This window comes from Botrytis porri (assembly GCF_014898465.1).
Source record: "Botrytis porri strain MUCL 3234 chromosome Unknown BPOR_005, whole genome shotgun sequence".
Taxonomy (NCBI): domain Eukaryota; kingdom Fungi; phylum Ascomycota; class Leotiomycetes; order Helotiales; family Sclerotiniaceae; genus Botrytis; species Botrytis porri.
Genome location: NW_024066079.1, coordinates 631,583 through 653,159, shown reverse-complemented (window position 1 = coordinate 653,159; position 21,577 = coordinate 631,583). Strand labels below are relative to the sequence as shown.

At 42.5% G+C, this 21,577-nt stretch overlaps 7 protein-coding genes across 7 annotated transcripts; 4 read left to right on the top strand and 3 right to left on the bottom strand.

The window, feature by feature from the left end:
* Positions 1-3,903: 3,903 nt before the first annotated feature.
* On the bottom strand, positions 3,904-5,124 carry EAF01_003946 (uncharacterized protein; the record flags this gene model as incomplete). Its single annotated transcript, XM_038912200.1, has 4 exons — positions 3,904-4,222; positions 4,264-4,382; positions 4,404-4,560; positions 4,676-5,124. 4 exons carry the CDS (start codon positions 5,122-5,124, stop codon positions 3,904-3,906), a joined length of 1,044 nt encoding a protein of 347 aa, XP_038771884.1.
* Positions 5,125-9,297: 4,173 nt separating this feature from the next.
* On the bottom strand, positions 9,298-11,131 carry EAF01_003945 (uncharacterized protein). Its single transcript, XM_038912199.1, has 3 exons — positions 10,881-11,131; positions 10,560-10,703; positions 9,298-10,451 (listed from the first exon to the last, which is right to left on the bottom strand). Exons 1-3 carry the CDS (start codon positions 10,929-10,931, stop codon positions 10,179-10,181), a joined length of 468 nt encoding a protein of 155 aa, XP_038771883.1. The 5' UTR covers positions 10,932-11,131; the 3' UTR covers positions 9,298-10,178.
* Positions 11,132-11,389: 258 nt separating this feature from the next.
* Positions 11,390-12,856, top strand: EAF01_003944 (uncharacterized protein; the record flags this gene model as incomplete). Its single annotated transcript, XM_038912198.1, has 1 exon — positions 11,390-12,856. One exon carries the CDS (start codon positions 11,390-11,392, stop codon positions 12,854-12,856), a length of 1,467 nt encoding a protein of 488 aa, XP_038771882.1.
* Positions 12,857-14,832: 1,976 nt separating this feature from the next.
* Positions 14,833-15,315, top strand: EAF01_003943 (uncharacterized protein; the record flags this gene model as incomplete). Its single annotated transcript, XM_038912197.1, has 1 exon — positions 14,833-15,315. One exon carries the CDS (start codon positions 14,833-14,835, stop codon positions 15,313-15,315), a length of 483 nt encoding a protein of 160 aa, XP_038771881.1.
* A 551-nt stretch (positions 15,316-15,866) lies between these two features.
* EAF01_003942 (uncharacterized protein) lies at positions 15,867-16,688 on the bottom strand (the record flags this gene model as incomplete). Its single annotated transcript, XM_038912196.1, has 3 exons — positions 15,867-16,117; positions 16,174-16,346; positions 16,633-16,688. 3 exons carry the CDS (start codon positions 16,686-16,688, stop codon positions 15,867-15,869), a joined length of 480 nt encoding a protein of 159 aa, XP_038771880.1.
* A 1,567-nt stretch (positions 16,689-18,255) lies between these two features.
* Positions 18,256-20,025, top strand: EAF01_003941 (uncharacterized protein; the record flags this gene model as incomplete). The annotated part of the gene is made up of 1 exon (XM_038912195.1): positions 18,256-20,025. The coding sequence occupies one exon, from the start codon at positions 18,256-18,258 to the stop codon at positions 20,023-20,025; it is 1,770 nt and encodes a 589-aa protein (XP_038771879.1).
* A 120-nt stretch (positions 20,026-20,145) lies between these two features.
* EAF01_003940 (uncharacterized protein) lies at positions 20,146-20,406 on the top strand (the record flags this gene model as incomplete). Its single annotated transcript, XM_038912194.1, has 1 exon — positions 20,146-20,406. The coding sequence occupies one exon, from the start codon at positions 20,146-20,148 to the stop codon at positions 20,404-20,406; it is 261 nt and encodes an 86-aa protein (XP_038771878.1).
* Positions 20,407-21,577: the final 1,171 nt, after the last annotated feature.

Sequence of the window (21,577 nt, the reverse complement as noted above, 5' to 3'; positions counted from 1 at the left end):
GCTTAGGAGAAGCGAAGGCTTGTCGGTCGGAATATTCATGTGTCTCCTCTGGAGAGAAGTTACGGTATTGATGACCTAGATCCACGAGGTTGTCAGAATTCTTTAAGAATTCGGGAAGCGATGCATAACAGATTGACAACTAGTGAATTCGGGTATGATATTGTCTGCGTGGATGCTATACGATGTTTATGCTGCACTGCACTTATTTTTAAAGTTTGAAGTTAATCTAGATACAGGTGAGCCTTTTCAAAAGTTGCTAGATGTGATTGAAAATCGTGATTCTGTTTCTCTCATGGCTGATCTTGCATTCTTGTGAGATTAGGGTAGGAAGATTGGGGAAGTGTTGAGCGTGGAGGGTCGTTTCTTGTTATGTATATACATATATCGCTTGTGAGGATTGAGTGTCTAGTCCAAGGATTACTTTCGGACGCTGGAGTCTTATTCTGTGAATAGTTTCCGGGGATTGAGCTTCTAGAGTATAAATTCTTTCCAAATATCCAGAAGCCCGGCTTATAATTATAAACTTTCAATCGTGAAGAGGATGACACGCGTGCGTTTCTAAATTCAGAGGTGGATAATGTCGCGTCTTAGTGATGTCGTTGTAAGCGACGATATAAGGCTATATCCATACCTCGCATTGTTCTAGCCTACGTCGAGTTCATACCACAATGATCGAAATGTATGTAAATGATTACGTTACGTAAGTCCTTTGCTATTTGGTATCATCAAGAGATACTGAGTTTGATTCGTACGATCTCTCAGTCCACTAAAATGGGAGAGACGAAAACGCTAAAATAGGATTCTTATTGATCTGCTGGCTTTAATGTCTTATTACGCGTATGGAGAATGTTTAGTTTAAATACCGATGCTAGGGAGATGCCGATAGATAGTTTTGTGTCTCGTAATAAATCTGTGAGCTCTGGAAACTCGGATTACTTCCCGGAGGTTTAGCCACTACCAGGGTTAGGGATACGAGGGTGCTTGGGTATTCTGGAAAGGTTCAGTGTGACGGGAGTAAGATTATTATGGCTGAAGATATATGGGACCGGGTCTTGGGAATCTGAAGGTGTGAATGGGATGTCGGGATTTTGAAGTGCAGGGACTGGGAATTTGCAGTTGAATTGTGTGTCTTTGCAGTAATCTGGCGAGGTTTAAAACTCTGCCTTAGAATTCGAAGCTCTCAGCTGGAAAAGGCACATTGGTGGGGGAATTGTTAAGTTGATAAATCTGGATTTAACTGTGGTGTGATTGGGGTCTCGGCGTGTGCACCCATGGTCCGTAAACATGGCTTCGTAAGGGCTACCCAGTTCAGCAAGAATGTTAGAGGTGAGGACTAATGTCGATTTATTTGACCCGCTCAGTAGGAATTCGGAAAGCATGATAACCCCTTTACAGCGAAAGCTCTCATAGTACCCAAGTCTGCAGTCCCATTATCTCTCATTTGTGACCAAAGAGATTTGAAGAAAACGAAGCTCATCAACAACCGCCACGTGTCATCGTTGCTGATGATAGACACATTTACCGAAGAAAGTGACCTCATCGGTTTCGCCGAAGGATAATTGCGATATGTTTAGCTCCTCTTGAAGTTGTCTGTGGAGGAAAATTGTCAAGACATATTATTCTTTGAGGCTGATACCTCAGGATAGTGGTAGTAGTAGGATCTGAATCGATTCAGTCTATCTCTAGCTATTGCTATACTGACCATACGATATTTCTATATGTGTCCAAATAAATGATGTAAATTGGAAAATTTTACAGAATCGAACTCCCCCTCGGATACTCTCCGAGTCGCCTATAATACTTCCCGTCTTGTCCAGCCTTGTTAGCGCTCTGTCTAGCCTCCTAGACTCTTAAGACTAGCCTGAGCTTAGCTCAGAATATGGAAGGTGATTCACAGGTTCAAAGACTAGCAGAGTAAGAGACTGCAACTGCGGATACCAATTAAGTAGATGTGATGGGGAAGACGCCGTATACGTTCAGGAAGAATGGAGTCAATCATCTCATAGAGCGAATTAGAGCGAGTTGAAATTTGGGACCTGAGATGGACGACGGACTGGACCAGTTGTTCATGATAGGAGCTGGAGATTTCTTTGAGTACCTTTGTCACTAATTCTTTGCGGGAGGTTCATAAAGTTCTCGCCGCTTTTTAATTTGAGTATGTAAACAGTTGCACTGTGTCCACAGAGCTTCATTGAGTATTAGGCAGGTGGACACTGCACTGAAATTTGACTGGAAAGAATGCGAGTATGAGGATGCAGACAAAATGGATAAAAGCTTGGAAGACAAATGTTAGCGACGACCTTGCCCGCAAAGCTAGCATGGCAACTGAATTGTCGAAATATATGCGCCAGAAATTGGTACTTCAAATTGACGACGACCTGATTCAGATTATGATCGAAGTAGTAAGAAACGATCACGTTAGCTGGCACAATTAGCGTATCGTTCGAACTCAACCTTTGCGTAGTGGTCTCTATAGATTTTCGCAGATACATAGTTAATCCAACTTTACCTCGCATGGAAAGCATGCATGAGGCTTAATTTCTACGGCGAGCAAGATTTAGTACGTGTAGGAACACCGTGAGAATGCACCTCATAATATTTGGGTTACATGGAAAAAGTGCATTTGGCGTCTAGCATATTGAAAACCGAGGAGGAGGGCGACGAGGAGCCTTCCTGATTTCCTCGTTGTGCCCGCGTGCTTACAAACACCATGGCGGTTGTATGAAGGACAGGCTCAAGGTCTTGAGAGATAATGAAACGATAATATAGGTCTAGCAGGTGCTTCAGCACAGTATCAAAGAATGCTTGTGGATGAATGTTAAAAGTCTAAGGAGGAGAAGAGAGGTCTGACAAAGTATATGTATGTAAAGTGTACCAAACAACCAGTCTTTCTTCATTCTCATCATTTTAACCAGGGAGAATTTAGATGTGCATTTTTCCTGAATTCTGAAAAGTAGGCAATATCGTCGGGTAGTCTTGTTCAAGACACTGCAAGTGATAAAAGGTTGATTTCTGAAATTGTTGCTGTGGTTAAGTCTCTGTGACTTCTAGGTGCCAAGAGTACAGCCTTGCGCCATAGATTCACGTTTTCGAAGCTGATTAGCCTGTTAAATAAACATTTTTGATACACAAAGGAAGTATAGAAGAAATTTCAGAAATACACATTTAACAGGTGATAGGTGGCAAGTTGACAATTTGATATCCTTCAACAACAGGGTTTCGACTTGGGTACAGCAGTTAAGTCTATGGAAGGTAGTGATTATTGATTCAGACTTATCTTAAAAGAGGATAGATATTGTATGATAACGTTGCAATTGAAAGCAAAGACAAAAAAGCAATAGGTAGTATCGTCGAATGGCCTGAGTTCGAGATATCTCAACATTGGGAATGTTTGTTTCATAACTTGATGCTATCATCAACTTTCTGTAATTTATAGATATCAAATGGAGGCATTTCAGCCACAAATTCATACAATAAACTCTCATTAGACACCTCCTTTGACCTTGGTTGTTTACAGGGAGAAAGATGAAACTATAAACATCATCTAAGACAGGTAAGGTGGTGATTTATAGGCTTTTACTTGGGCTAGGAGCTTCACGAATACCATTTAATCAAATAAAGACATCAGGATGTGTAATATACAGTATTATTATTGATGCTAGGTATGACAGTAACTCCCAAAAATTGAGAGTCATACTCAGTTAAAGGGAAACCCATATGTAACTACTTAATAGATTACTTTCATCGCCAACGCAGTGTCTTTCCGAAAAGCAAAACGCGGTAAATATGAATCTAGCAACAAGTTGTAGAAGAGGAATGGGTTGAAAGCTCATAGAATCATTGAAGGAATGGCTCATTCGAAGTTTGTTTCCACTGATGTGTACTTATAGTACTACTATTTCATTAGGTCCACACCCGGGACAAAAATGGAAATAAATTTCCAGACTCAAGAACTCTCTGTAACAAAACACTCTCTCTTGATGCATGGTCGGCATGTGACCAAAGTATCTTTGGTGTGTCCATGATATTCCTGCTCCTCTCGTTGAATAATGGCTCCAATTGATCAATTTTAGAAACATCTGCCTTCAAACCTTCAGTCGCAATCCACCAAAAGGTTACTTGGCGGACAATGGGAGGATCTTCTGCCGGTGATCCATACGACTTGAGGCTTTGAGAGATATCAGGATCGTCTACCGAAAGCTCATAATATACGCCCTCCGTTCTGCGAGAATTGAGATCGAAGATGAAGCTGACGCCACGTACAAGTGCGCACATGGAGTCATCGTGGTCGTCATATATGCCTTCTTATCATTGGAGAGTGTATCGATAGTTCTGAACTCGGTGAGGTGATTAGAACTAAGGTAGAAAGTTTGGATGTTAGTCTAGATCGTAAGTTTAATAACCAAGATATTCATTTGCTTGTTTACTATCTTAAGAATTGCAAGATGCAAGCGATTTGAAATATCGTTGTCCCATAAGTAAACTGCCTCCTTTTCACAAACAATCTCTTCAGCCGGCTTGCGAGATGCACAAAATATGCTTTCAAGCTGAAGTTTTGGTCTGATGTCTATGTATCCTTAAACTCAGCCGACTTCCTTTCGTTGAGATCACTAGACACCTGTGAGCGCCTATAGAGCAAATCAAAGTAGACCAGATTAATGATGAATATGCTTACCTGAAGTTCAAGCAAAGATCTGTGATGTATAAATCATAGAAGCGAAATCCGAAAGATTCGCACATGGACTGTAGCTGAATTTTTGTTCCAGATTTATCCATAAAACCTACCTTAAGTTCGCCATCAACATGATGCTCGGGTTCAAGAAGCTTGGGGAATTGATTGAGAGAGCCCTGGTCAAGTCTAGCTCTTTTAGAATGTCTGATGAAAGTCTCCAGGGTGTAGTGAAATGCTGTCGCTTCTGACTTTACATCTAAAGCTTTGATAATGTCGGGATAGTCCGGGAAGACCGTACCGTTGTTGAAAAGACTCTCCATAATCATTACGATCAGCTCGGGGGTTAGCTTGCTAAGACGTGATGGCTTGAGATTACCAAGTAATAGGTCACGGATAAGATTTTTCCTTTGATCGTCCATCACGACATTGTTTGGCTTTGTGGTAGCTGCCATATCAAGGCTCAAGAAGGGCTGTAGGTACATAAAGTCAGCGTGCCGAGTCCTTGAGTTGAAGGGAGAGAGACAAACCAAATCAGCCAATTTTTGAAGTCTCGTGAGGGGAAACTGGTCTCCCCTGGATCAAGAAACCACTTTTAGAATTAATTTGCTCAGATCCGAACCAATCACATGCTCTGACAACAAAACTATTCACTACAACTCTTTCATGAAGCCTAATTTACTCAGCCAACCTAATAGAGGTATGTGTCAAAGCACTCTGATACTTCATTGTTTTAATCAATATCTTCTACCAGCCTCGGTTTCCCAGCCGTTGAGACCCAATAACAAAAGCTCATCAGATTGGGAGGGATTTCCCTTCCATCATTCAATATGATATCTTGGCAACCATTAGACAAGCAATTAGAACACCGTCATAAATCATAGGAGTAGAGTGTATCTAGGGGAATTCTTGCATTTCTCGTGACTATGCCCAATTGACTTGACATGTGACGGGTAGTTCTCAAATCTACCTATGGACTTCAGTACCCCGAATTGACCGAATTAGATATAAACTAGTTACTCAAAGAAAATGTGAGTTTGAATATTAGACAGACAAGACGTGTGGAGATTTGAAGAAGTGAATAGGGAAGATTACTCCAAATAGATAAATCATCATTTGACTAAAGAAATGAGAAAACAATGACGTGGTAGAGAGTATAGTGACGAAAGACACGGTAATATGAGGGAGGAGCTTGGAAGGATACCTCAAAGATCATGAATACGGCCAACACACGAAACGTCTCAGATGATTAGTTATTAATCAGTTCAAAATTACAGCCGCAGTGATAGTAGGAAGAAGTCCTCGCGGCTTAGGATCGAGTCTATACCCACGATTTTGAACCGAGGACACACATAAGCTTGATATTCATTGAAGTATCGTCTCCTAGCCCTTGTCATATTCAACCATAATAGTAAACACTAGGCCTACAAGGGAAGGTACTTCACTCAACTTCCCGTGTTAAAAGAGGAGGTCAAGGCCACTTGAATTCCGATAGTATAAGCATTTGGAAGGAGATCACCAAGAGAAGAGCGATAGTAAATTACGTGTTCTGTTAGATATTGATGGTAGGGTTAAGTGATATGAGATTTAAAAATTGGAAGAAACACGAATCCATGTCTTGTTGACGTAGATGATATGGTTATGAAATTGATAATTTTAGGAGACCTTCCTGGGTTCCAGATCTGTTACAGCAGCAAATAGGAAGTTTTGCTGCTTGTAAGAAAAGCCTATTGACCAAATAATAAATGTTGCTCGCAGAGTCACTCCCACGCTAGCAGAGTCATAATATCTATAACTCAGAACAGCACTCATCTGGCCTCTTACGCGTAAAATCGGACACCCATTTCTTCATGTCGCTTTTAGTGACGTTACTTGCACTCAAAACCTCGCCCTCAATCGCTGTTCATGTGAGGCTAACTTTTACTCTCGTGGCCCCGTCTTGGGTAAGCGGCTCTCGATCATCAGTTCTTTCGCCGACGACTCCGAGAAGTCTATCCAATCCCCTTATGAGTCTACGATGCGACATATCCATATCCTATGGGTAATCACTGTTCCCGGCAGTATTCCAGATGTATTCGATGACAAATCGTCGCAGATTGACGGACCTAGAAGCAATAAGTCCTGCGGTTAGCCTAGATCCTGAAGTGTCGCAAAGGGGGATGTAAAGTTTTCCATACTTTCTCAAAATATTCAAAATGCAACAAAATTGAAATTGCTTGCTTAAATGTGTAAACTTTTCCCTCTTGATAGTCAAGTTTTCCAATCGAGCCACGAGCTCGCCGAAATTCCCAGTCAATTTAAATCGTGAACCACGGGTCATATAATCCTTTAGGTTTACTGGTAGCATCTCCGCACATCCTCTATATCACATTTAGCCTTTGAGATGTGCCAATTGAAAGTAACTTGGGTAACCTTACATGAAAGATATACTAAGTGTACGAATTCTCAATTCCCGGGTTTGCATTCTCCAAAATCCACCGAAGAATCCCACGTTCGCTCGCGCCGGTCTGCGGTGTAAAGTAAAAATGTGGGCGGTTTCAGCATTGAGAATAGCTTTGTGGATATAATTGAAATATATATCCACCATACAACAAAAAGCTCTCGAGTCTTTATCATTATGCAAGGCTCGAATAATACTAGGAACGAGGGGAAAGCATAAAGCTTCCCAGTTCTCCCAGACGGACTCCATAATAGTTACCAGCTCATAGTAGCCAAATCTGCTGAAGTGCTTGAGGGAAAAAGCCGCGACAACAGGGACAGACTCGTGGTCTATGGTTTCGTCCATCGTCAAGATCTCGTTCTCGATGGTGGCTTTAAGGTTGAAAGTCGAGGAAGCTCTGCAGAAAGGGGTGCTGTCTCAATAATCTAGTTGCAAGACAATTAAAGAAAAATAAAGCTCATAAAGCTCATAAACTGTTTGATGCAGGTAGGTTTGTTCTCGATGAAGATAATTTGTGTTAAAATGAACTATTGAACATGCTGGGCTCAATCTGCATCTGGAGACAACACCCACCCATCGAAAAATACATTCACTGGAATTGCCTCATTTTGACTCACTCTATCATGATTATCTTCTGTAAGGCCAAGTGAAGCCCCTCTTAGGTCTCTTATACCAGCCCACTCACTTCATAATATACTTATACTGACCTCTTTGTACAAGGTGCTAGGAGAGTAACATCGTATTGCAAGAGGATTGCTAGAAATCATGAATATAGCGTGAATTATTCCATATAGGTTGCTCGTCGGTTCGATCATTTCGATTTGTCAAACGCCATATCTGAGCATTCTCACGACACGCTTGGAGTCTATTCACAGGAGCTCGACGATTCGTTCGAACAGACACCAAGTAATTTTCCCCACCAGAGGACGGGCAATCTAGACAATGCTCTGCTGCCTTCCGTTCAGTTGGCTACTCGACAATGTACCCATTCACCTGAAGGAAACAAGTGTTGTGATTTCTGTGCATTGTTAGTCTACCTTTTCAACAATGCCTTGCGAGACAAAGCTTTTTGAGCGAGGAAAAGAAGAGTATTTGTACCTACGTTCTTCAATCTCGATCATCGTGTTCGAGGTTGTATTCGCAGAATTGCGCCCCCGCTTTGTTGTCAACATTAGGTTAAATCGTGTTCGTTTATACAATGACTCTCTAAGGTTTTGAAGATAGTTCCAGACATGATCAATTCTTTGTCAAATATTCAACCTTCGTCTTTCTTGGCTAACAGACGTTTGTACTCCAGTAACACGAACTGTTCTCACCCGCGCACTATCACTATCTCGGTCATCCAATGACTATACGAGCTCGGAACTATATTCAGATACAGTTGGAGGGGGTTGGTGTGAGAAAATAAGCGCAATGGATCAATACTGCGTCACCACCTTCGCAAACGAACACACGAAACAGAAGCGAACCTCAATTGAAACAAGCAACGCCTAAAGCCTGCCGTTCCCAACTAGTCATATGTGGACGAAGTGCAGAACGTTGGTAATGCCTGTCCATCTCTTCTGCTATTATGAACATTAACAATACTACACAGGCCTTTGGATCGCAAAACCCAAACCCTTTCATGCCTGTTCTAAGCAAGCGAATGTTTATTGTCGTTGTCTCGAAGAACTCCCCTTATATTATATCTAGTCCGGTTCTACAAGTTCAAGTCTGTATTTAGCACAGAACACACATTACAACACATTGAAATAAGACAGTGCAACAACAGGTACGCATACATTTACCATGGATCATCTAGTCTAGTCTAGCCCAGCGTAAAAACAAGAGGATCCCCCGGGACTTGATATCGATATTTCTACCTTCGCTACCCAAACTCTAGGTCCATGGCCAAAATACGAGCATAACGGTGATAAAATTAGAAGGAGCTCCTCAGATGCTGAAAAGCTGGAAGAATCCAGCCCCTTCAACCTTCATATCACAAGGTCAAAGGGGGATAATCGACTTTGTTGATTGCACTAGTCAATTTAGCCAAGAATGGCCAGCCAATAACAACTATCATACAGCAACACTTGACGCCGGGATCAGAGCTAAATAGGAATATTCAATCACAAATAAGATAGTCTCGAAACTGGCGCTGATGCTTGCCATCGTTTTGCCATTCCATTAAGTTAAATACCAAAACCCACCGATGCTCCCATAATATAACCTTCATGTGCTCCTTTACTTCCCACACCCGGCCTAGGACAACTGAGCGAGCAGCATAATCACAACAAAGAAAACTCAATTCAACTATTCACGACATCTTTCGTGAAAGGCAACGTGGGCTAATGATGTGGGATACAAAGTCCAGGGAAATAGGAATGTAAGCGAGATCAGATAAAATGCGTCATTGCGATTAGGTTCTTTGGGTAAGGCTATGTAAAATACCCTACTTCATGAAGCAGGCTATGGTCAAAACTGGGAATGAATGGAGAGTTTAATTGAAAGAAACGCAATATCCAGGGAACTCTGCGACCGTTGACTGGGAATGTCTTGATGTGGTAGTGAGCATATGAAAGACTGGAATCAAGCTTTGCGTGAAGATTCGAAAGCCCCTGGTGTTCAACAATGGAGGAAAAAGATAGTTAGGATGGTGGTTGTTGGAGGAAAAGAGAAACAACAGGGAAACAAGAAAACCACAATTAAGAATCCTCTCAGATCGATGCATTTCCGGTGGAATTGGTAGTATTATAAAAAAGCTAGGTCTTTCGTAGGCCCAGAAAACCAAATGACTCCATTTGTCCGTAAAAGAATCTCCCAAGTTCTGAAACTTGGCAGAATGCGAATACATATGCATCACAAATATCGCACCGCATTGCACTAAGTTGGATATCCTTCCTGAACATCGTTGTTTGTACCAGTCTTGTCATTGTAAATGCTATTGATCAAGATCACGCAGAAAGCCCATTTTGCTCATCCATGCTTGATTGAATAATCTCCCCGAAACTTTCGAAGAATATTCGTTCATTTCATTAACAACAACCCAATTTCCCTTCCATTGCACCGCGACAACCATGAACAAAACATTTAACGGCTGGTGTTCATTGGCTTTGGTGCCTTACCCTTGGAACCTTGCTTGCTGACTTTCGATTGGGTGGAGACATTGGTCTTTGCCTTTGTGGCCTTCTTGGCGGCTTGCTCTGCGGCACGCTTCTCCTTAGCGGCCTTGATGGCGGACTCACGAGCAGCGGATCTGGCTTCTGGTCTCTGGTTTCTTCGCTCCTTGATGACATCGAGGGAAGCACCGACGATGGCTCTTTGGGACTTGACGGTCTTGCGGGAACGCTTCTTGGCGACTTCCTATATGGTGAAAACTGCATCAGTATTTTTGTTCTCCCGAGTATCCCATGATGTCATTTATTCCATCTCGATATGATAGAAGCCGCGAAGTAAATTGTAATATCGTACCTCGGAGATACCCTTCTTGTGTTGTCTTCTGAAGAGGACGGTCCATGCAATTCGGCGAGGGTTCTTGCGTTGCAAGAACAAAGATTCGGATTTACCGTTTTGGAAACGGAAGATCTTGGAGTCTCCACGGACGTAGAGCTTGCCCTATATAATTCCCAAAGTTATTAGCATTGAGTTCTTCGATACGCAATCCTTGTGCGCCTTTGAAGTGATTCCCAAATCTGCGCAGTCGCAATCCAACAATTCGCCTTCCTCTCCCTTCAATCCATTCATCCATTTGTCGACCACAATCCATAATCATTCAAGGGGTAACACTCGTACCTTTCCAGGGTAGATCTTGGCTCCGGAGAAGGAATCTTCGTAAGTACGCATGATGTCGACGGTTTGGCGTGGTTGTCGTGTGTTTGCTGTTTCCTGCGGAGTCGTGGGCAGGAAATTCAATAAGATCGCAAAATACCGAATTCGTTAGACTCTTAATTTTTTGGTTTGCGATTTGCGTGCGAGCGCTAAGATCTCGCTAATTTGGCCCTAGTCAAATTGCTCTGAGCCTTGTCCGCAGCCTCGACTTTATTGTCAGCCTTGCCTTATGAAGACGTTTATTTTGACTTCACGCAAATTCAAACCAATTTGAAGAGAAGGGATAGAAAGTTCGAGTACTCATACAATTTCATATCTGCCATTGAAGTGTTTTGTCGACCACTTAAAGATATAGCAACCTGAAACTCAGAGACTCATTGTCACGTGACATACCTCAATCATTCATATCCTCGCTCTGTCAAGAGGACTAATCTTTCCTTTCATAGCTTACAAGTCTATCATCAACAGTAGCCATGACTCTCGTGAAGGTCCCATTTGCTCCAGAGCCGTACCCTCCTGGGGGTTCGGAAATACTTGAGGACGTTTCCCAAAAAGGTAGTCATGGTTGGACACCTTTATTTCAGCATAAATGTTCATTTCCACCGGAGATCTTTTCGCAAGTCATGCTAAATTTAATTCGAAATCCAAATATCAACTCGAATCATCTGTTTCGAGCCGACATCTCTTTAGAGCAGCCATTCAATGAAAATTTCCAAAATGATACTACAATTCCTGCGAGGATTATTCAATTCCGCAACTATACTCTGAAGAAAGTTATGGTAAGAACGATGATACCTAGAAACATCTTAAAAGATAAGCCACTCGATCAAACATGTCTTTTCTATGCAAACACTACCGATACTGGGGAAGTGCAATCCCTGGTTATATATCTCCCTCATATATCATCACCTGTTGAATCACCATTCTATCACCCTGGAGTTTACGGAATTGCTTTCCAGCATACATTCAATCCCGAGACACAGGACGCAACTATTGCAATACATTATGCATTCTTCGACTCCGAACCTCGTACTCAGAAACTTGAAAGAACAGCTGAACATTTACTAGCTGCTCTATATAAGCACGGGCAAGGAACTGCTGCAGGATATGTCAAAAAGGTCCATCATGACACCATCATACCTCAAGCTACTGTTCAGAACACTTATGCTCGTCTCAAGGCCAAATACGCAAAGACTTTGATTGAGAATTGGGCCGAAGCCACAGATCCAGAAAAGCATGTTTTCGAAGATCTGAACATTGCAGCGTTTCTCATTGAACTTTGGGCCGATACTTATAAAGATACCGAATTTCCAGGCTATATTGACATTGGATGTGGAAATGGACTTCTTGTTCATATTTTATCCGAAGAAGGTTACAAAGGATGGGGATTTGATGCAAGAGAAAGGAAATCATGGAGTGTGTTCGGGCCAAAAACACGAGAGAAGTTACAAGAACTTGTTTTGATACCTTCAATTCTATATTCAGAGTCAAATGAAAATGAAACTTTGGGACCTGATGTTCACGACGGAATTTTTCCCAAAGGAACATTCATTATCTCAAATCACGCTGATGAGCTAACTCCATGGACACCTATCCTTGCAAACATTTCCCAGTCACCATTCATGATGATTCCGTGTTGTAGTCATGCTCTCAGTGGTGCAAGATGTCGGGCGCCACCACCCAAAGGATCTGGAGGTACACCCTCGGCGTACGCTTCTCTTGTTGCATGGGTCGCGGGACTCGCTGAAGGATGTGGATGGGAAGTGGAAAAGGAATGGCTACGAATACCGAGTACAAGAAATGCGGCTCTAATCGGACGAAGAAGAAAATTTATTTACGAACATGTCGACGTACGAGAGTTTGTTGATGCAAATGGCGGAGCTGCAGGCTGGAAGGAGAACGCATTAAAGTTGGTGACGGGAAAGGCAAAGAATCATTGAAGGTCATTTATGACATTTCTTACACATCAATTCTGCCAAGCAGCACACCACATACATACGGCCTTCAAGTGCCACATCTCAAAGACAAGAAAAGATGCGGTCGATATGTGATATCATATTTCTCTTGAGAACACTAAAAGAAGCACCCAAAGTCATCTTACCACCCATGGAAATACTGATACATATGCCCCTACATACCAGTCCTTGGTCCAGAATCCGAAAATGCCACGAGTCAAAAGGTCTCTTGAATGCCATAAAACACTGGGGGTACGAGGTGGAGGCGAAATTCAGAGGAATGCGTACGGGTGAGAGAGTTAGAATGGAACAGGAAATGGGAGATGCTGGGTTTTTGGCTGCATCGAAGTCTCATTTTCCCTACCAAAGTATTCAAAATCAATACCAACAGATTAAATGTCACAGTTTCTCATCGGTGCCGTCTTTATGAACAGTTCACCAATTCCTTTGTCTTTACTGCCCGTGTATATTTTCAAACTCAACTCTCTACCTCTGTGTTATATCCTACATACTCTTTCTGCTTCCCTATATGGCATCAATACCCCCCTGCTCTAATTTTCCTTCACGTTCTGTTCTTGATAGGCAATACTGACTTTACGATCTTGCAGTAGTAGGGATATCGCCCACGCAAGAGAATACAGACCCCTTGCTCGAACCCAGAAATGGACGGGACACCACCTTCACACACCATCGTTTTCACTCACGCTCAGGAAGCAACACCTTAATTTTACGGGCCAAACGAAAGGAGTCATTCGGTCTAAGATACCCATTTACCACGTATATTGGCCCAACTCAAAGTCCATAACTAAAAGCCAGTGCAAAAAGTCACAACAAATACTATTTTTACTATCTAAACTTTCTTGCCCTTCGAATCTAAGAAATTCGAATCTAAGAAATTCAATTCTCTGCACGTCATCCAATCTGAATAGTTTTGATACTCAAAAATCGTGTCTCATTGATGAGCATCGGACCCATTTCACGCGCTTATTGTTTCGAGCATTTTCCAAGATCAATATCTAAGCACTTTCGAATCTTAGACACCTGTAATCTTTCAAATCGTTTCTATCTTTCCCTTTGCTTCAGCTAGCCTCAACGAATTTGCAATGACAAGCTACCTGAGGTCCTGAATGAGAAATAGAAATAGTCTTTAGTCGTTACATCCTGATGGCATGCTGTTCAATCACAACTTTAGAAAGAAGACACGAGAAGGGTACTTCTATATTCACGAACTTACTAGCTAATCTGTATGAGGAATCCTGCTGTGTTTGCTGAAACACCATAAAGAGCAAGTCAGAAAGTCAATGAAAGCTCTTTTGTCAAATGTGGTGATGATGCGCTGGCACAATTTCAAAGAGAACTGTAGACCATTGTATTCATGAACACATCATGAGGTCTTCCGATGGAAACTGGTTGCATTTATTGTTCTTTCGATTATCTCCTTGATATAATGAGCCCCTTTAGCGCCATGATAATAAAAGGTGGTGAAAGAAAGACCAAGATCTCTGGTGCAATCAAGAAGAGAAAATGTAACGACTTAAAAGGGGAATAAAAGGGGGGTATTGTGTCTCTAGAATATGGCCTTTTGCCCAACAATAAAGGAGATTTGATTGTATATCCTTCTCCTCATTAGCAGATGTATTTATATCAGCCCATCACTAAATCCCCCTCTTCAATTATGATCATCCAATAATTCAAACCCCCATCGACTACCTCCCGATATCTCATCGTCTCACTCTTCAGTCCATCTAGCAATACGGCTTATCTCCCACCTCAAACATTCCACTTTCCACTCTCCAAGCAGCATGCCCTCACCTACCCAGCTCCTCTCCCGCTACCCCCATATCCTCCGCAACACGCATAAGATCATAACCTCCTTCTCCCTCATCCTCAGTCTAAACAGTACCTACCAAGTGTGCGCCATGAAGAAACGCACCAAGTAGAATGAAGAAGAAATCGGTAATATGAGTAGCACTGTTAATCTGATGAAGGGATATATGCATGGAACTACATTAGGGCCAGGATTGTATGGAGGGAGTGGTGTGAAGAGGATCACGGTTTCTGAGATGATGGGACATGAGCGAGAGAAAGATGGGGAGGAGAGAGAAAAAGATGAAGAGAGGAGAGAGAAAGGAGAGCCGAGAAACATGGGAAGAAGAGAAACGACCTGGCAAGACAGGATGGGTGAGTTGAGCTTTGGAGCTAGAGTTAAGAAGGATAGAAAGGGAGAGGGAGGGCAGAAATCGGAACAAGATCCAGAAGGTACGAGAATAATTCACGAAGGTGATAATCCGGGTCCAATGACGATAACGATCGCGGAAGCGAGTAGCGAGGTCTCGGATGGATCTGAAAATGGCAAATTTCAAAGTGGCGATCAGAAGGATGGGAGGATCATAAAAGAAAATAGGGGCAATGAAGCAAGGGAAGATGTGGAGAGTGTAGACTAGGGTATGAGAAACTTAAGAAGGTATTGAAAAGGGGCACTATTCATTCATTGCTGGCGTGTATTATTAGCTAAAATCAAGTGTGATCTTGTTGATTTTACAACCACAAGTTTCCACATGATAATATTAGAGAAATTTGATGATCATTTCCTTGAAACAGCGTCGCACAGCTCAGAAAGTAGCTCAGATACCTTGTAGAAACACCAAAGATTATAAAGCATCACTTATTTAAAAGCCACACGTGCCTACTCTGTTCAGTCGTCTGAATGTGGTTTATTGACCCGAAGAAAAAGTTGGATTCTGTCATCCATTAAATGAATACGCTAGAATCTTGACGCTTTTGGTCCCATAGGAAAGATATTGTAATATAGAAGGACTTAATGTGTAGTATGATTTTGTACAACTAAGTAACCTTCGGACTACCTGAAACTTTATGTTCATGCAGCGAGGTGCCGTAACATAGCCAAAGAGAGGATTGTGATCATTTCCATATCAATGCTGTCACCAGTCCTCTAATATCATTCCTAATTGACTTTTCCTTGCGTGCGGGAGATTTATTCGACCTTGTCCTCAAAGTTCTCACCCTCAACCAATTCTGGGATATCATCATCATCCTCATCATCGTCCTTCTTGTCCTCACCACCCTCAGCCTTTTGCATGGATTGGTAGCTCTCGGCAAGCTTGCGGAGGGAAGCAAGGGAATCCGGGCCGAGTTGGTTGAGGATACCTGGGACGAGCTCGGTGAGCTCCTTGTCTTCGCCGTTACCGTAGATGGCGAAGGTGTTGGATGGAACAGCGGCGTGAACTATTTATTGAAAGGTTAGTATGATTCTAAGAGCTCGTATTGTGAGGTGAAAGTACCCTTTGGTGCAGCGAAGTGGATAACATTTCCGTCCGACTTGAACATGTTTACCTCCTCGATAGCTTGGATAGGTTGGACGTTAAGCTTCTTGAGGGAGGTCTGTAACTTCTTGTCGTCCATTCCGGTGCTCTTGTGAACATTCTTAACCTTTCTTCTTGGTGTACCCTTTCCACTATTGTATTTGTTAGCATGCCGATGCTACCCCGCTATGCGCTTTCCTCAAGAGTCGTAGAGCTCTGAAACCGCGTTCGTAGATCATAAACCGCATGAGGACGAGGATGAGGATTCTATCACGTACCCTTCGGTCACACGTTAGCTTTTGATTGTTCAGATACCGGTAAAGATTGTATAGCACAGCCAGCTGGCATTCCAACCCCTCCATCCTTCAAGGAATCCCATCTCGAGTTCTTCAATCTTCCTGCCATTCGCGTCCTCTGCGGTGTTCGCTGGAATTAGACTCACCAGTTCTGACACCACCTCTGGCCTGCATTCTCTTCAACTTTTCCATATCCATGATTGCTATAGTTTGACCTTCGTCGAGAAGTGAGGGGAGGTATTAATTGAGGAAGTGGAGGTTGTTCTACGGCGAGCAAAAATCGTCAGTCAACAATTCGAGGTATCTTTCCGGCAGAAAGTTTCGCAGCGATCGAGCGTGTCTTTTGATGTTATACGTACAGTTGTAAAGATTTGACTTTCCTATGTAATCAAACTCGTCGTCGTGTGTTGAAGGACCTCAGCGCTCGTTGTGTGTGCCAAGAATTTCCATTTTTAAGCGAGCATTTGTGTGGGGAAATTCTACAGCCTCGTCAATCATCAGCCAAAACCAACAATTTGACATACAACAACAACAACAACAACAATATTTAATCTATACAAATGAAGAGAAAGGGATTGCGGATAACTGTGTGCGAGGGAAATGAAGTTGCAGTCTCGACCTATTGCACAGAGAAACTGCGGCATCTTCACCTATTCTCTGCCAGATTGATCCTTACCACCCGAAACGGTAAGACATTACAGTCCAGGATATCCGTATAGGCAGTGAGTGCTCTTATGTTCCAAGGGAAGTATATCAAACATATATCGATTCTTGAAGTTGAAAGCAATCATTGCTATTCATTTTTTGTCACAAAATCGGCAGATTGACCAGTACCTCAATAGGTATCAGTATATATATGATTGCTCTGAGGTAACTCCGCGCCACACCCTTTTTCCCCCTCTTCCCACAGTGGAAGCGAGACACTGAGAACTCATATGCACCTCGCATACACAATATTGTCTATGGATTCTCAGAATCAAGTACATTGCATTGCTCTCCTGCTTCTACCTTATAATAAAGGTGGCTTATACCAAGACAGTTGGTGAGCAATGGACGATCACGTGTCTGTATTACAGAAGTTTCACGTGAGAGAGTCTTACGATCACCCTATTTGGGTCGAAAGTTGGGTAGCCAACCTGCCTGGTCCTTTCCTCATTCGATCATCCAGAGTCTTCGATCTTTCTTTGGAGACCCTACGAGCAAATTGAGCGTAGGAATGCTTCGAACCAAACAAGTTGGCATTGCAACAACATAGATGGAGATGCTTCGGAGCCCACAACCTGTCGAAATATCGTAGGGAAGAGGCAAGGCTTAAAATCTCACAAGGACTAACCAAGTATGCACCTGAGCTCGATGCATAATTACGGTGAGTCGAAAGTTTATCCCGAGTATTCCTAAATTCTCGTTGAGGATAAGTCCGTGATTCGTCCTCGAAAGCAAATAAATTCATTATTGTGAGTTCCTTGTATTGAGAATTTGCTGTAAGTTCCTAGATATATCTTGGTGTACAAGAGAAGCTTCTTTGTTAATTATACTTCACTACTTCTCATCAAATTGTAGAATGTCTTGAATGGATGCAGTACAATCAAATCACTCCTGCCACTAATTGGGTGCCTCCCCTATTTGGAGAAATTGCTATATCTACGGTTATCCCATGTCCAATGCCCCACACTACATACGAACACACGGAAGTAACTCGTTTCTGCTCTCGACTTCAATTTCGACAATCAGCCACCTGAAACCGAGCTTTCTTGCATTTACGACCATGGAAAGTGAGGCAGACCACGCTCAAGTCACCAAGACTCAGCATGTAGATCTTGCAAGAAAGTACAAGCTGCATGGACCGAAAATTGAACAGATTTGGCGAAGCTTTGATCAGAGTCAGCGAGTAAATGTTTTTAAAGTTGGTGTTGCAGAAGACGGATACTTGAAGCACTCAAAAGATCAATCAATAGGCGCCCCTTGGAAGATAGTTCCCGAGATGAATCTGCATGACATAGCTACAGAACCTGAATATCTACTTGACCATCTGAGATACCGAGCTACAACGTCTCTTCTGCATCAATATAGAGCGGGTGTTCATGATGGTCCAGGGGACCGTATGTTCATCGTGGAGAGTATGCGCGATAAGAACCTTCGCCACATTCATGATTTCAAACACTGTTTCACTCGTTTTTACGACGAAGGGACCTATGGTCAGTCATTCAAAGCAACCACTACTGCTAATTATCACGAAATTACAACTAAACTCGCCTCTGCGCTTGAAGGGAGAATTGTTGTTCCTAAAGAGGTGGGCGAACTCGTTCTCACTAGACAACTGTATACCCTAATACACCTGAATGTATTAGTTACGGACATTCTGGATGTCGGATCTACTACCAAATCTACAAAACCCCGGCCAAAAAAATCAAACAAGGCAGTTATTTCTGCTCTTCCTAACCTTTCCATCGTAGACTGTCAAGAGAAGCTTTCGCTAGCCGACATAATCAACAACTCATTCGACCAAAAAACCGCCGTGAGCGATTATCTGGTTTTGTGTTGCTCTGAATCAGTTATTCTTGAACACATGGCCAACGGCTGGTACTTTAGTCGACCGGAACTTATACCTGATGAGAAGGGACGAATTCTCCCCTGGCTGGCCGATAAGTACATCAATACATCGATCTTTGAGTTGATACATAACATGGCGACCGGAGCCGCAACCTGGGATTACATGCATCGCCTCCTTCAACTTCTAGCAGAGAAGCCTGACGATAAAATTGCCAGTACAATTTTGCTTCAGGAAGCATCAAACGTAGCTCATCTCGAGTTCTATAGGGTACAGAAAGTCTTCAAACGCTATGCAGCCTTGGGAACAGATGCAAAGTACTTCAAACGTTTCTCGGGAAAGTATGATGATGGATTTGCACGAGTATCACTCAAGCAAGATCCAGAGCTTTTAGCCAGGGAGAACCCACAACTTTCCTATATGCTCCGTCTCTGCTCCCCTGGAATCGACGTCACCAATGCACTTCCTTGGATCAAGAAATTAGAAAATCTTTATCGTCTTCATCCCATCGAGCGATCTGAAGTGCACGATGGTGTTTTGGACGCTTTTGGTGATATGGCGGTCATCGTCAGATTTGTCGAAAATCTTTCTGCAACCGTTACTCTGCCACAAAAAAATGCTAGAAGAGGACAGGTATACGCATCAAGACTCAAGAACTTGTTGGGCGAGCTTGAACCATTAAAGCATGAGGTTGATCTTTCGAAATTTGCAGTACCCATGGAAAACCTTCTCGAGCCAGGAATGACCGAAGGCGCTATTGATGCTCTTGATCAACTTACAGCGGAACGTATGGGCACTAGGACAGGGTTTCTGTACCAGGATCTTGTTGACGATTGCGTTTCCCAGGTTCAAACTCATTATGAAAAGCAGAAAGACAGAGTGGCACAGATTGGGAAGAAGCCTCCCAAAACTTTTGAAGACCCCGCTTACGAGACTATGGGGCCAGATATCCTCATTCAGCAGCGAAGACAAAAGGATAAGACTTGACCGACAAGTGTCTCTCCTTATGATCTTACCCAAGAAATTATTGAATCTGCACAAGCAGGAACTGTGGAGTTGCCTCGGGTATTCAAAGTCAACAAGAACACGGCGCAAGTCTTCTCCACCATGTTCTCCAAGTCTGAAGCTCGTGGTTCAGTCAGCTGGATTTCGTTCGAAACTGCAATGGTCGATTTGGGGTTCTCTGTCATTCCAAAATTCGGATCGGTATACACTTTCTCTCCAGCAGCGAAGGATGTAGGCCGTGAGAAGTCCATCACGTTCCACCGCCCCCACAAGTCGGAGATTGAAGGATGGAAGTTGGTTATGTTTGCTAGTCGATTGAAGAGGATTTATGGATGGAATGAACAATCTTTCAAGGTTATCTAATGAGAGTGTAAGATTTTTAACCGCGGCTTGGCGTGGGAGTGGGCAATACTCAGACGGTATTGTTAGAGGCAGACTTCGAGCAAAGATTTTGTTACTATCAATGGAGATTAATAACTTTTCAAGTATGTAGTACCAAGTAAATGTAATCGTTATCGCCAAACCTTCCATATTTCTTAGAGATCAAGTAGTTTGAAGTATTGAGAGATAATGTTACTTTGTTGTAGCGGCAGGTCAAAGAAGATATGTGGTTTTGCAGGGCCAGTAGAAATAAAGTTCCAGCATTTCCCGAGTAGCTGAGTCAAGATGGACAAACTTATCGATCAGGCGTCCAGCATTGAGTAAATTGCATGTGAGTTGCGAACAAAATGTCTGTTCCTCGTGAAACTGTATTGTAGAAATGCCTGAAGACATTGCAATATCTGAAGGAGGAAAAGTGCTTCAAAAAATTAGACCACAGAGAAACGAAGGGGCTCAAAAACTATACGCACAACTTAAAAAAGGCTCCAAACTTTGTGATGGACCCTTAGATTCACAACATTTTCTGTACAAATGAAAAGAGAATAATGCCACTTTCGTAGATAAAATCAAAGATAAACTTCGAGATTATATGAAAATTTAAATATAGTGTCACTATGTGTTGATAGAGGCTGTTATCTACAATCCACGTGTGAAAGATACAATAGATACAAACAAAGTGGTGTGTGGTGTGCGCACCACGTTCGTGGCTATTCTTGACTGTAAGGAAGGTGGTGCAATCGTGCAGATGACCAGATCTTGGGATTGATTAAGGCTCAAGAGGCGATGTTATTATGGCTTAGTACCGCCTGCTGAGAGTAGTATCGGTGTAGTGAAGAGATCAGGAGCTGGATATATATATATATATATATATATATATAAATTCTTCTAGACTTTCAGCGTCCGAAATTGAAGCTAACAGCCGCTCATAGAATACTTTGAATACCACGAGATGAGGAATCGCTGCCTCTGATATATTGTGGGTATCAGATGATGGACACCCACAGATACTGATAGCAGAATTATCATTCGATTAAATTTGCTCTTTCACCACCGTCAAGAGCGATAGATTGTAGGAGGTGCCAACATTAGTTCAAATTCTCCTCGGTCATTGATATGCATCATTATATCTGGCAGACTTTATTGAAAGGTCTTT

Coding starts and splice junctions, on each gene's coding strand:
- EAF01_003945 (XM_038912199.1), bottom strand. CDS start 10,931: ATGCGTACTTACGAAGATTCCTTCTCCGGAGCCAAGATCTACCCTGGA. Junction 10,704..10,880: donor CCAAGATCTACCCTGGAAAG/GTACGAGTGTTA, acceptor GGAATTATATAG/GGCAAGCTCTACGTCCGTGG. Junction 10,452..10,559: donor ACAAGAAGGGTATCTCCGAG/GTACGATATTAC, acceptor TTCACCATATAG/GAAGTCGCCAAGAAGCGTTC.